Raw genomic sequence first — 12952 nt, 5'->3', positions numbered from 1 at the left:
CGCTGGCAGATCGGAGCGGGGAGGGGGGAATCCAGCCCCTCCCCTGTCACAGCAGAGAGCTGTGACAGGATCGAGAGGTGAGCGAACCCGGTATGGGTTCGCTCACCTCCCGATCTACTGAGCCGACCTGTGACAGTCTCATTGTCACAGGTCGGCTAGAACTATGAGGAGTGAAAAGCACTCACCTCATAGTTCTCTAAGTTTTTACTTGAGGAGCTTTGAACAAGATTGGGTTTGTACAAAAGCAAACTTATTCTGTCAACTTGTCACAATGTCACAAATTTTCACCACCAGTTTTCTGCCTGCATCCTTCCTTTTTTTTTTTTTTGCAGTAATTAAAAGTTAATTAAGTTATTTTAAGGTTTTTGCAACGTTGCAAGAAATCAAAATAAAAAAAAACACATGTAAATAAGAGCAATAAAGAGTGTCAAAGCAAAATTCCGTTAGGTTGGTGGTATGACCAGGTGGCTGATCGACCGCAGGTTGTAATCCCACTTTCAGTCATTAGTGGGAACATAAATCGGCACAGCTTCAGGAAGTGGGGAGGAGAGGAACTGAAGGGAGAAAAAGGCAGATGAAGAGACCAGACAGGTAGGGGAAGAGAGGGGTACAGATGGAGGGTGAAGGGAAGAAGGAAGAACAATGAGCGATGAACAAGCCAACCTTTATGCTGCACATTACCCTAAAATGATCCTTCTGAAAAAGGAATAATACTGTCAAAACCATAAATATTGGAACAAAGGAAGTGGGTCAGCTAAGGTGTCTAGTAGACAACTGTATGTGTAGAGAAAATAAAACTCGGCTGCCAGCAATCTATTATTCAAAGCTAGACCTAGGATCATTAGAGTAGGATCAGGAGCGGTTGTCCAACCATTCCTAGTCAGAGTTGGGATCAGAGTTCTAATGAATCCATGCAGCTCATATAGTGTAACATTTATCATATCTGTCTTGACATCTAGTTCTTCTAGTGCTCCACAAATATTTATCTTACTGTTGTGTTTGTTTTTCCCTTTACATTGTTACGGAATGTGTGTGTTTAAAGAGCAAGTAATTACAAGTGGAGTTGCCCGGATAAATTAAGTTTCTATACATGAAGTATGAATCCTGAAAGCTCAAAGGGTTTCTAAACCCTCCGTGTTTTTTTTTGCATATATATGAGGCTAGCAAGCAGTAGATATATGCAAAAAAAAAAAACGCTTTATCAGCGGTTTAAACTTACCCCGTCTTTGCCATGCGCTCCCGCTTGAAAATCCGATGCTGCTCAGGCGGCCGCAAATCATCTTGGGGCAGGTGCATTCGCAGTTTGGATTTTCGGCCGGGAGACGAGGAGAGACGCAAGGCAAGTCTATGGACGCGTGCACCCTCATGCAGACACCGTGGGATCGGAAGTGCCAGCAAGGACAGAGGAGTCAGCGCTGGATCGGACATCCGCCGCACCGCTTGAGAGAAGGCTGAAAAGGACAGGAAATTAGAAGATCGGATTAAGAGACATCATTTAGGGTAAGTGCTAACATTGGGGGGAGGGGAAAAACAATTTGACTTTAAAGTGACATTAAACCCTCAGATTTTTTAAAATAAAACAATACTGTAATGTGCGCCTTACTGTAATCCATGGTTGTTTCCCTTCTCTTTGCTGCTCTTCCTTTTAAATCTGTATCTGTTCTCATGCTGGGCAGAACTTCTATTTTGCAGCAGACTGCCTTGTCTCTGGAATGGATACATGGTGTCTGTGTGTTGGTTTGAAACCTGAGCCAGCACTACAGGAAGAGGCAACCAGCTGCAAAGGGAAGTTCTCCCCAAGCATGAAAAGACAGGATTTAAAAGGAAGAGCAGCAAAGAGAAGGGAAACAATCATGGATTACAGTAAGGTACACATTACAGTATTGGTTTATGTTAAATCTGAGGGTTTAATGTCACTTTAATGTCCATTTTGTGCTCATCTTCTATATAGCATAATTTGCCACTTTTACTTTCCCTTGGGGGTTTCTGCCTCCCAGTCTTGAATTTATGTAAACGGACCATAAAATGAGATTGTTCCCCCATTTCCCTGTAGCTTTCCCGCAGCATGCACAAGTTCCAGTGTCTCTTCCGGAGACATTTCTCATGGTGCAGTACTCCAATTCCAACCACACACATTGCATATTGAACTGTGATCAGGTTCCCCACGTAGGTCTTAGGCCTGGTTCACACCTAGGCGATTGAGCTGTTTAGCTGTTTACCTGTTTTCATGCGCTTGTCACGCTTTTTTTGTGCAATTTTGCTTTGGAAACTGCATGGTTTTCAATGCATAGAGATGTCTGTGGGACCAAAACTGCCCAAAAACAGCTCCTGCACCTTTTTGCGCAGCAGGCAATTTCCCCCATGCAACACTAAAGGTATGAACAGCCTCCATTGACTTAAATGCAAATCTGTGTTTTTGCATTGTATCGCACGGCTAAATCCGCAGGATGACTCGCCTAGGTATGGACCAGGCCTTTGAAGTCACTGAAATTGCAATTAACTTATTTCCTCTCCGCTGTACTGACACTTCAGAAGGAGCTAGATTGGTGCTTATGCATGCTTGAATGAAACCTAATTAAATTACCTAAATCAGTATAACCTCCTTTTTTTATATAACCATTTTCTTTATTTCTTCAGTCAATAAAGGTTTGTTCACTAGTGACTTTCACTTGAAGGGCAAGGGACATTGTGACGTAACAAGCTTATTTTCAAATACTTGCAAGTGAATTTTTACAAACGTGTGACTGATAACCTTGTACTTACCATGCGCCACAATCTCAAATGACCTTTAGAAGGGTCACTTCTAGATCCACCTTTTGGAATACTCTTAGAAATATTTTCGAAAAAATACACTTATAGGAAATATAGGTGAAGTTTTCACTAATTCGTTTTTAAAAAAAAATATTTTTTTAATGTAACATCTGGAAACCACAATTCATGGTATGTTGTCACATGACCTTAATTCGTATACCTTTTTTAGGGCTGCAACCAATTAATCGATTATAAGAAGAGTTTTGTCAACTATTATGAATCGGTTGGTTTGATCCCCTAGCTCTCGTCTCCATGATGGGAGGAGGGCACAGCAAGCAGCGGGTGGGTGCAATAGCCAGCTGTTGGCTATTGCAATCTGAAATGGCCAATAGCAGGCTGGCTATTGCACCAGCCCACTATCTGCTGTATTTATAATAAGCTGCCGTCTGCGGACTCTTGCCACTGGCAGCTGTCATTCCCTGGCTGAAGCTATTCAAGCGCCATGTGCTTACAATACAATTATTGCAAAATAAATTATAACAGGTAAGGAAAAAGTCATTTTTGGTTTCAGTCTGACAAATTCTGCTCAGGAGGTGCGTTGCAATGCCATTTCATTTCAATGTCACCCCAAACACACCTCCCAACCACAGTGTGATTGTCCACACTGGAACGCACAGTTCCACAATGTAGTTCGATTGCAAAAAATTGTGCATGCCGTTTTATGCTGAAGTAAACTTTGTAACACTTAAGTGTGTTATTTAAAATTTAAGCATGGTATTCATTTTTTTTTTTAAATCCGATTAACCGAAAAAATCTCCCACCTAATCGATTTTATGAAAATAATCATTCGTTGCAGCCATGTACATTTTTACCTTAATTTTATTTGTATCTTTATAACTTGATCAATTTTGTTTAATTAACCATCTAATTGTCAACAAAGATATATGGTTCTACTGCAAGACACACCAAATAATGGCCCACAGTCCTTTAGAACTGAACTCCACACGAACAAATATACAATTGAAGTACATATATGTGACTCGTTTTACTTCAACATTTGTAATTCTGATAAGCCAGTTATTATTGTCTTCCTTATAAAGTGTTCAAATGTTATTTTTTACGTTAAATGGCAAAAGTTGAACAAGTTAGACCCCGTACAAATACATAGTATACTAGGATCCTGGCTGGAAGCACTTACTTCTGTGGTTCATACACTCCTACCATATTGCATAGCATAGCCAGGAACACAAAACTGGAATTGTGCACTGCAAAAGACTGACTGGTTAATTGTTGACACTCGCTCCCTGCGATTTTAGCACGGGGGATTACGGAAAGCTAATATGAAGGAGAAGTCTGCTGTACAGTGTATGATAGCACACCCTTACCAGCGGAGGGGAAGAAGCGTTCGCCGAAAGGCATGTATTTTATTCCAGATTCTCCTGGGAAAGGGAAGTTGCCCTTTAACATAGCAGACAATCTCCCCAAATACCCACAAATCTTGCTAAAATCGGTCTGACTTGGGCATGTCAGATCACTGCCTAACACAGGGCTTAATAGCCTTCATTTGCAGCATACTGGTGGGCATAGGACTCTTCTGCTGGGGCTAGGGAGAACAAACTCTAATGCCCCTTCCACTTCCTATTTTGAGTTACCCTGCTTTGATTTGTGTAATTTTTTATCAACTGCTGTTTTGGGCTTTAAAGCAAAACTAAACTTGTTTCCAATCAAATGATGCAATGTGAGTGAGCTTCTATGCAATGCCGGCATTTTGGGCCAATAATTAATTAAAGCCGACCGAGGCGTGCTGAGAATATATATATATATATATATATTTATTATAGAGAGAGCTGCATGGAAATGTTGGGCACACTGAATATTTCTGACTGATGTATATTTGCAATTAATTTTAGACATTGCCCCGGAGTCTAACCCATCCGACCATGCAAGAGCAAGCACAATATTTCTCAGCAAGTCCCAGACTGATGGTAAGTACTTTTTTGTTCTTTGCATGCCTAAAGTGCATCCTATCCCAGGAATTTATTTATTTTTAACCTGAAAAGTAACCTACTTCCTGTCCTGGTGACAATGTTTACTCTTCTCACTGTATCTGTGGAGTAGTGTACACTAAGAAGTTCTGCAGTAGTCAACTTTTCTAGGAAGTTCATAAACACATTGCTAGTGATTAAAAAAATAATGAAAAGGAAAATCACTGCATGTCAAATACTTGGCTTTAATTTGGTGAAAGGGTCTTTAAGAATTGCTGCTCTGTGCAAGAACAGTGGTCCAATGTGTTACTTTCCTTTGTCAGCACTGCAGTGCACCAATCGGCAATTGAAGGAGAGGGGGCATTCAGAGAGCAGCAATTCCTCTGTACAGCCTGTTCAGATTTGCGGTTAGTGCTGGGAAGCAACAAAGGTACAGGAAGCCTTATTTGCTCATTCACACCAATAGCGGCAACTGGTGTTTTTCAGCAAGTCACCCCTAGAGCGCAAAGAATACAATTGGTTTCTATGTGCCCCATTTACACTACAATGCAGGTGTGATGTGCGGTGTGGAAAAATGCAGGCATGTTTTCGGACTACACTGAATGGCACCACATCTCACCACAGCACACTGTCCTGCTGTTCAGAGACCTGGCTGGAATGTGCACTTTTACACCCTAAAAATTAAGGGCTGAAAGGGCACATCGCACCGCCCCCCTGCCGGACCTCACTCAGCACACCAATCTTTGCACTAAAGCTCCACATTTTAGCATGTTGACCAGTGTGAACAGGCCATAGTGCTTGACAATATCTGTTTTTGGTGAAATGTTAATTTCTGCCCTAATTTGACTTGAGTTTAACTTCAACAGACCAAAAGGAAGCAAATAAGGCAAGTTCAGGGTTATGATTTACATATGCCTAATAGATAAGTTTGCCTAGCTTCAGAATTCGATGAGCAGTATGTGAAAGTTTATGCTGCTCTTTTGGTTGAAGTTCTTTAACCCTTATGTGACCAGAGGTGATTGGTGCATATTGTCTTTTTTTTTTTTTTGTACTGAATTAAACAGATGGCACTGCTGCTGGGATTGCGAGACAGCAACCATGAAAAGTGTCGGCTGATGGCTCAAGGAGGGGGAATTGGTTAAAGTATTGCTGACAAAAGGCATGTTGGCAAATGGAAATATGCAGTTTGTGAGATGGAAGGAGTTATTATCTCAATTGTCAGGGGTTTATTGGGACTGCTATTGTTTTAATGCAAGTAGACTTTTGTCAAAACCGTTAGTCAGAAAAACAAACAGGCAGAGGTATGTCTGTTTAAACTGCCCCGATGCTGGCGACGTACACTGTACGTCGTCAGTCACGAAGGGGTTAAAGGAAAGAGGACCAAAAGGAGCGCCTCCATAGTGTAAATTGCAATTTAATAAAAGTTTAAAAAAACAGCTTGAAGGTACTCCCAAACAGCCAATAGTAACATGCTGGTAGTAATACAATCTCAAGGTGAATTCGGATGGACTAATCAATGAGGCTAAGAAGTGCTGGTGAAGAGCTCAAACAATCTACACGCACATCTTCCTCCAGTTGACGTGTTTCAGGGGCGAAACCCCCTTCATCAGAACCTGAGGTGCCCCTATCTCTAGGAGGCTCTTCAGAATCGAAATGCCATCAATGGCAGCTGACCTTGAGCCTGGTCACATGAGACCGTTGCGCCTATCAGGCTTTAGGAGACGACCGGTATCTGCCCGCCCGCTGTGACTGGCTCACATGAGTGAGACGGCCTGCAACCGCCCCCCTCCCATCAAAGCAATAGGTGGCCTGTCAGGAGGGGGCGGTTGCAGGCCTTCTCATGTGAGCCAGTCACAGCGGGCGGGTGGATACCGGTCGCCTCCTTCAGCCTGATAGGTGCAGCGCTCTCATGTGACCAGGCTCAAGGTCAGCTGCCTTTGGTGGAATTTCGATTCTTAAGAACCTCCTCTGTTTCTGATGAAGGGGGTTTGGCCCCTGAAACACGTCAACTGGAGGAAGATGTGCGTGTAGATTGTTTGAGCTCTTCACCAGCACTTCTTAGCCTCATCGATTTCTGATGAACCGGCCGAAATGTGCACCGTAGGTGCTTCTGTTAGCATCCTTCAAGCCTGGCACCTTTTTGATCAGCTGATTTGAAGGAGCCAGTTGGAAAATGCTCAGGCAAACGGAGCTAGCATGCAGTCAGCTGCTAGCTCAGTTCGGCTATACCAACAGAGTGCCGCTGTCAGAATACAATTTAAAAAGCAGAGGATTAGTCCAACGCTCGTGATTGTTGCTGGAGGAATCTGTTCTATATTTTCTTTCAGCCCGCAGGTTGATGGAAAAAAATGGAACCATGTATACCCCACTTAAGAATACTAGTTGCCTGGGTGTCTCTGACTAGTTCTTTCTCTGACCTGGAACAAACATGCATACTAGAACATCAGAATAAACTCTGAACTTCCTGATCTGAATACTTGTTTAATTTCTGTACCTCAGAACAGCACAGAAGGTTTCAACTGGTTTAAATGCTGGATATGTTGGACGTTTACTAATCTTGTATTTGCCTATTTTTACAGTGAGAGAAAAGAGGAAGAGCAACCATATAAATCATGTAAGTAATGGTAACCTTATGATATATTGTGACAGTAGTGCCTTTTTGACTGTGAGTTATTTACGTAGCTTGTTTAATTTGTTCCCAGCAGTATATTCTATGCGTGAGAGGAAAACTGCAATTTTTATATAACCCATAGAACAGCCACGCAAGCTGTTATTAAAAACTACTGCTGTTTAGTCTTCAGTTGGATATACTCTTTTACAGAGGGAATCAATTCGTTTCAGTCATAGAGCTGCGCTTGTTTTAGATGTGGACAAAGTGGGATGGGTTAGAACCTTTATCATGTTTTTTTTGTGGGACAGGAAACAGAAAATTATAAGGCCTCACCCACCCTTATATCCTCTGTGTTTTCTGTTGTCCCTGCCAGGCTAGGATAAGAGAACATGTCTTGACAGCTCATTTTATTTTGGTGACTAGCTTGTTACCGAGTCACAGGTTTTAAATATCCACTTATGTGGGTGGGATGCTGTAGGTCTTACCTCAGGTTGGCGCCTTCTGGGCTTTTGGATAGCTACAGGAATTCCCTGGGATGGTTCCCTCTGCCTGCATCGCACACCAAGGCAAGGACATACTTCAATTACTTCTATGTTCACTACCGGGCTCAGCTGTCAGGACCAGCAGTTTTGGTCAGTAAGAAGCAGATTGGGCTAAAACTTGTCAGTCCCTTGTGATAGCAAATAAGTTTAAGTAAAAAAATAAAAATACAAAAAAAGTGTCTAATAAAATAACAAAACAAATTAGGAGGTTCCACACCTATATGTAAACTACAATTGTGAAACACATATTGGGTATCACACATGCATGAAGGTGTAAGAGGAATAATTATAGGGTCATTATTCACAGTTAAAGGAGAACTATGAGTTGAGTGAAAATCACTCAGCCTCATAGTTTGAGCCAACGTGTGGCAATAAAACTTTCACGCGTCGGCTCAATAGATTGGGAAGTGAGAGAACACATACCGTCACTCGCAGCTCCCTGCAGGGATTCCCTCCTCCACTATCCGATCCTCCAGGGCTGACTGCCGGAACGGGAGGGGGCGGGTACAGCTGGCTCTGCCTCTAGATAGGCAGAGCCAGCTGTTAATCACGCAGCTCGGTGGATCTCGACAGTAATGCTGGGATCCGTCCCGGCTGCGGCGGTCTCAGTATACCGTGAGCTGTAGCTCGCGGTATACTGAGCTTTGGGTCACAGGAGGACACTAGTTTGTGTCCTCCCGTGACCCTGGGTAGAACTGTGGGGAAAATCACTGACCCCATAATTCTCCTTTAACTCTAATTAATATGCTGTAAATGTATTTAAATTTAACGTCTCTTGACAATCATGATTGCCTTTATGAAAAATTGGGAATTCTTTTTTATTTGTGTGCAATTAAATGACAGTGAAAACAGTAGCACAAATATCTGAGTTTAAAAAAAAAATTATTGCAATTTCCATAATGTTGTTCTGAAGGGCCTCTCCGTACAGAAAATATATACAGGGTTATTCACAAAAGGGGGAAGAGTTTGGAGAAGACAGGAGAAGTGAACCATCCAGGACAACATAGCTGAACTGCAAAGTGATCTGAATTGGAGAATTGTTCCAGTTTAGCTATGTTGTCCTAGATGGTTCACTTCTCCTGTCTTCTCCAAACTCTTCACCCTTTTGTGAATAACCCTGATAATTTGGGGGAGATGCCCAAAATTGCTCAAGGCAGGTTACAGCTATTCACCTCTGCAGAGCTCGCAGCATCCCGTACTTGTTTTCAAATCAACAAGCTTTATCATTCGTAGATCATGTCAAATCCAGCCAGACTATACTCCCCGTCTGACACATTGTTTCCCTACTAAGGCTTGTTTATAGAAGTCCAGATAATGTTTTAGGGGTTTCATGTACGTTTTCTAGTAAAAACAAAAATAAGGGTTAAAGCAGCCCATTCAAAATACAGTTCTAAAATGTACATATAGGTACCGCAGGATGTTTGAGGTACCCGGGGTTATGCTGCTGCCTTAAATAGGTGAGCTCCCATCATACTCCCAGGTTTTGGGGGTTTTTGGCTGGTGTTCCAGGAGAATGGACATCTCTCCTCCAGAAATAAATAAGCCCTTTTTTTTTTTTATCAAGATTCTTTGTTTCATCTCACAAGCATATTCAGTTGTTGCAGAGGTCCTGCCGGCCTTGCCAGTTTATGATCTACTAACCCTCCATTCCAGAGACTACAAAGAGTTGCTTTTGATTTTGCATAGCCTTAAATCCTAGACTTCCAAACCCACAAGTAAGTCCTCCTTGCAATGAAGGAGCGCCACCACTTGTCAGAGTGGGCGGATGTCTGTGGGCCTTGGGAGGTGTTTCCCATAATGTGCTAGTATGCACAGCCTATTAGTACATCATGGGTGACTTACCTTGCAGGTTAATCCCCCTCCACTGCTGCAATGTCGCTGCTCTCTTCCTCCACCGATGCTTCCATCTTTCTTCCGGGTTTAGTGTCTTCAGCCTCTTGATTGGCAGGGATGGAATGATACAACTCCCGCCTATGCGCACAGGAGTTACTTTATTTTGGCACAGGACCTTGCCGAGCTTGTGCACTGATCTACGCATGTGTACGGCTCAGTGCATGCAAACGCTGACAGATTGGAAAGCAACATTTAAAGTGTAAAAAAATAACACTGACAGGATTTTGTAAGACCGAAGAGATGCTGCATGTCTCTTCTGTCATAAAAATCCTACCTGTCAGCGGGTTTTTATTTAACTTCCACTTTAGCAGCCTGGCTGTTGAAGCGCAAGTCCTGAAGGATAGTGGCCTTACCTGATTTTGTTGTCCTTATGTTTTTAAAGCTAGGAAATTGCCTTCTGGGAAAGTCTACGATCGCACCAGGAATTCATATTTCTTATGGTACAAGGCAAGACGTATTCCAGCAATTACTCCGTTTGACAAATTTGTCTTTTCCCCAGTCTGATGTGGATGAACATTTGTCCTTGAGTGCCATCAAGGGTCAATCTCAGCCCTAGCTATACTTTTTGAAAGACCACTTGCCTCTAGTAAATGCCTTTTTATTCCTGGTGTCCCTCACATTGTTCCCGCTGTACATTTTTCAGTGAGTTTGTGGGATCTTAAACTGTTTTGGACGGTCCTCCAGAAACTGCCCTTGGAACCTATTGGTAATATACACCTATCCACTCTCACACACAAGGCTGCCTTTCTCGTTGCTATCGCCTCTGTCAAGGCGAGTGGCAACCTTGCATTGTTCTCCCATGTCTTCTTTCCTGCCCCATGACATCACAAGGAGTTTTCTTCTGTCTGGATGTGGTATGCGCTGTGCTAGTCTCTCTTCTGCTACAGCTTCTTTTGGACCATTTTTGTAAAATAGTGGACAACCTGCTTCTGATTACACTATCTCCAGGTGGATTCAGAAGCTAATCATTGTAGCTTATAGACATAAGGGCAAAGTTACACCTTTCCCTGACACAGCGCACTCCACTAGATATTGTTTTGTGGGGTTTTTAGTATTGGTCTTCTGTTTCTCAGATGCAAGGCTGCCACCTCGTCCTCTTTTCACCTGTTAATCTGTTTTTATCAGGTGGATGTTCAGACCTCATCTGATGCCAGATTCAATCATAAGGTTCTTTGGGCAGCTCGTAAGCTTTATTGGGCCTCTTCTATTAACCTCCTGTTCTTGTAGGCCTGTTAGCATTGGTTTGCGGTGTTGCTCACCCCTCGGTAGGCCTGCTTTTGGATGTCGCTATGCAAATGAATTACTTATCCTGTTATGTACTAAAAAAAAAAAATAGTGAATCAAAATTCCCTTTTTTCATTGAGCACCAGTGCAGTGTTTGTGTAAATGTTACTATTTGTACATTTCTAATTGTGTGTTTAATAGGATTTCTGACTTATTGTAAAATCCTTTTCTTGGGGTACATGAAGGGACACAGGTCCCTCACCTCTGTTCTTATGATCCTCTCCTACTCTACTTTTCTACAAAACAGGAAGGAGAATGTTAAGAGGTATTATACTATGCTGTCCTTGCAGCTACATAACCTGAAGTACTCATCCTGTGTCCCTTAATAAACAAATAAAAAAAATCAAACTTTTCCCACGAAGCACCAGTGCAGTTTTTTTGTAAATGTTATTGTCTATTTTTAATTGTGTATACACAATAATGTACCATGAATTATAGATCAGAAAATTATTGTAAGGGTTTCTCTAAAATCTGAGGTTTGCTCCTTTGCAATTATCTCTTTATTGTCGCCATTTCCCATTGTGTCTTCTGCACTCGGTATTCTAGTGCCATCTGCTGGTCAAATAAAGCAATGCAAGAAAACCCACAGCACTATGATTTGCTGCCCCTAGGTTGGATGACAAACTACTTCAGGTGCCAGCACATGTTGTCCATTTATCTCAAGAGGGCCCAATATCCCAGGGCATTCTGCTTTGTGAATTCTGACCAGAGTTTGGATAATCACAATCTGGCCAAGAACGTACCTGTTACTACAAGGAATGGATCAGAGAACAGCCTTTTGTATGTGTTTTCTACTCCAATGAACGGAAATAGTCCTTTCAAGTCTGAAACCCACATGTCTGGCAGTGTTGATCTTCTGGGTCCCTTGCTGCACTCAATGCCTCTACCACCAGCCCCTGCATCACTACAGAAAAATTGGTCTAATTTTAATAACTGTACATGGTCAGGAAATGGAATAAACTAATGACTGTATGTGTATTAAAATAACCCAGAGCTAATGTTTACTTGCTGTGGATACACATTCATTTTTTTTTCTATAAATACTACTAGGTCTCTCCTGGGCAGCTTACAAAGAAGTATAGCTCATGTTCCACAATATTCCTAGATGACAGCACAGTCAGTCAGCCTAACCTCAGAAGCACAATTAAATGGTATGTATACCTCGGGTGTCATTTTCCTGATTTATTGCTACTGTCAGGAATGCTTGTGAATATGTTTTAATCATATTTCTTTTTTTTTTATTGTCATGCAGTGTTTACTATTAAGAGAATTTTAGTGGACTGCATGGACGCTGGGGGACGGGAGTTTGACCATGCACCAATGACACTTTACCTTTTAGCTTGGTTAGAGTGAAACAAACTGGGCTGATCCAAGACTTCAATCTGCAGTGCAATTGTAAAATTAAAGAAGAGCTTGTTTCAGCTCTAAAAGCAAATTAAAAGGACAAATACATACTCTTTATGCACCAAATGATCCTAAAAGCAAAGTGATCAGAGCACACAGCCTTAATGCCTTGCACACATATCATTACATATCTTTAACAGATTTGTGCCGTTTAAGTTTTACAGTTACATTTCAAGTCACAAAGATGTGAAACACTTTGTTACCCCCTTTGTGAAACCAATAAAGTTAAGTGATAAAAAAAAAAAATTGTTTAAGGTTAAATCCAATTTAAAAAAAAAAGTATAAAACGCTCCCTTCATCTGCAAATGAACACGCATATGTAGGGCATGCACAAACATGTAAATGTCAGTTGCACCACACCTTGGGTATTGCTGTGAATGTCTGAGTAAGAGCAATCATTTTAGGGCCTTAATTCACGGTTATCTTTAAACTGATGAGCAGTAAAGTGTTTAATGCGTCGTCTATGGGCAATTTTGAGTACC

At 41.8% G+C, this 12952-nt stretch overlaps 1 protein-coding gene across 2 annotated transcripts in view; it reads left to right on the top strand.

Annotated features, from left to right (window-relative positions):
• Positions 1-12952, top strand: part of CCNYL1 (cyclin Y like 1) — a 49467-nt gene that overhangs the window by 17687 nt on the left and 18828 nt on the right. The window contains exons 2-4 of one of the 2 annotated variants that reach the window (XM_018560387.1): positions 4662-4736; positions 7316-7350; positions 12117-12217. In XM_018560387.1, the coding sequence (XP_018415889.1) occupies positions 4662-4736; positions 7316-7350; positions 12117-12217 (211 nt within the window). The remainder of the gene's footprint in view (positions 1-4661; positions 4737-7315; positions 7351-12116; positions 12218-12952) is intronic. The other variant, XM_018560388.1, reaches the window with a different exon arrangement.

This window comes from Nanorana parkeri, unplaced genomic scaffold (assembly GCF_000935625.1).
Source record: "Nanorana parkeri isolate BGI_ZX_2015 unplaced genomic scaffold, ASM93562v1 scaffold453, whole genome shotgun sequence".
NCBI lineage: Eukaryota > Metazoa > Chordata > Amphibia > Anura > Dicroglossidae > Nanorana > Nanorana parkeri.
Note: the sequence above shows the minus strand (reverse complement) of the source record. Positions and strands in the feature narration are given on the sequence as shown.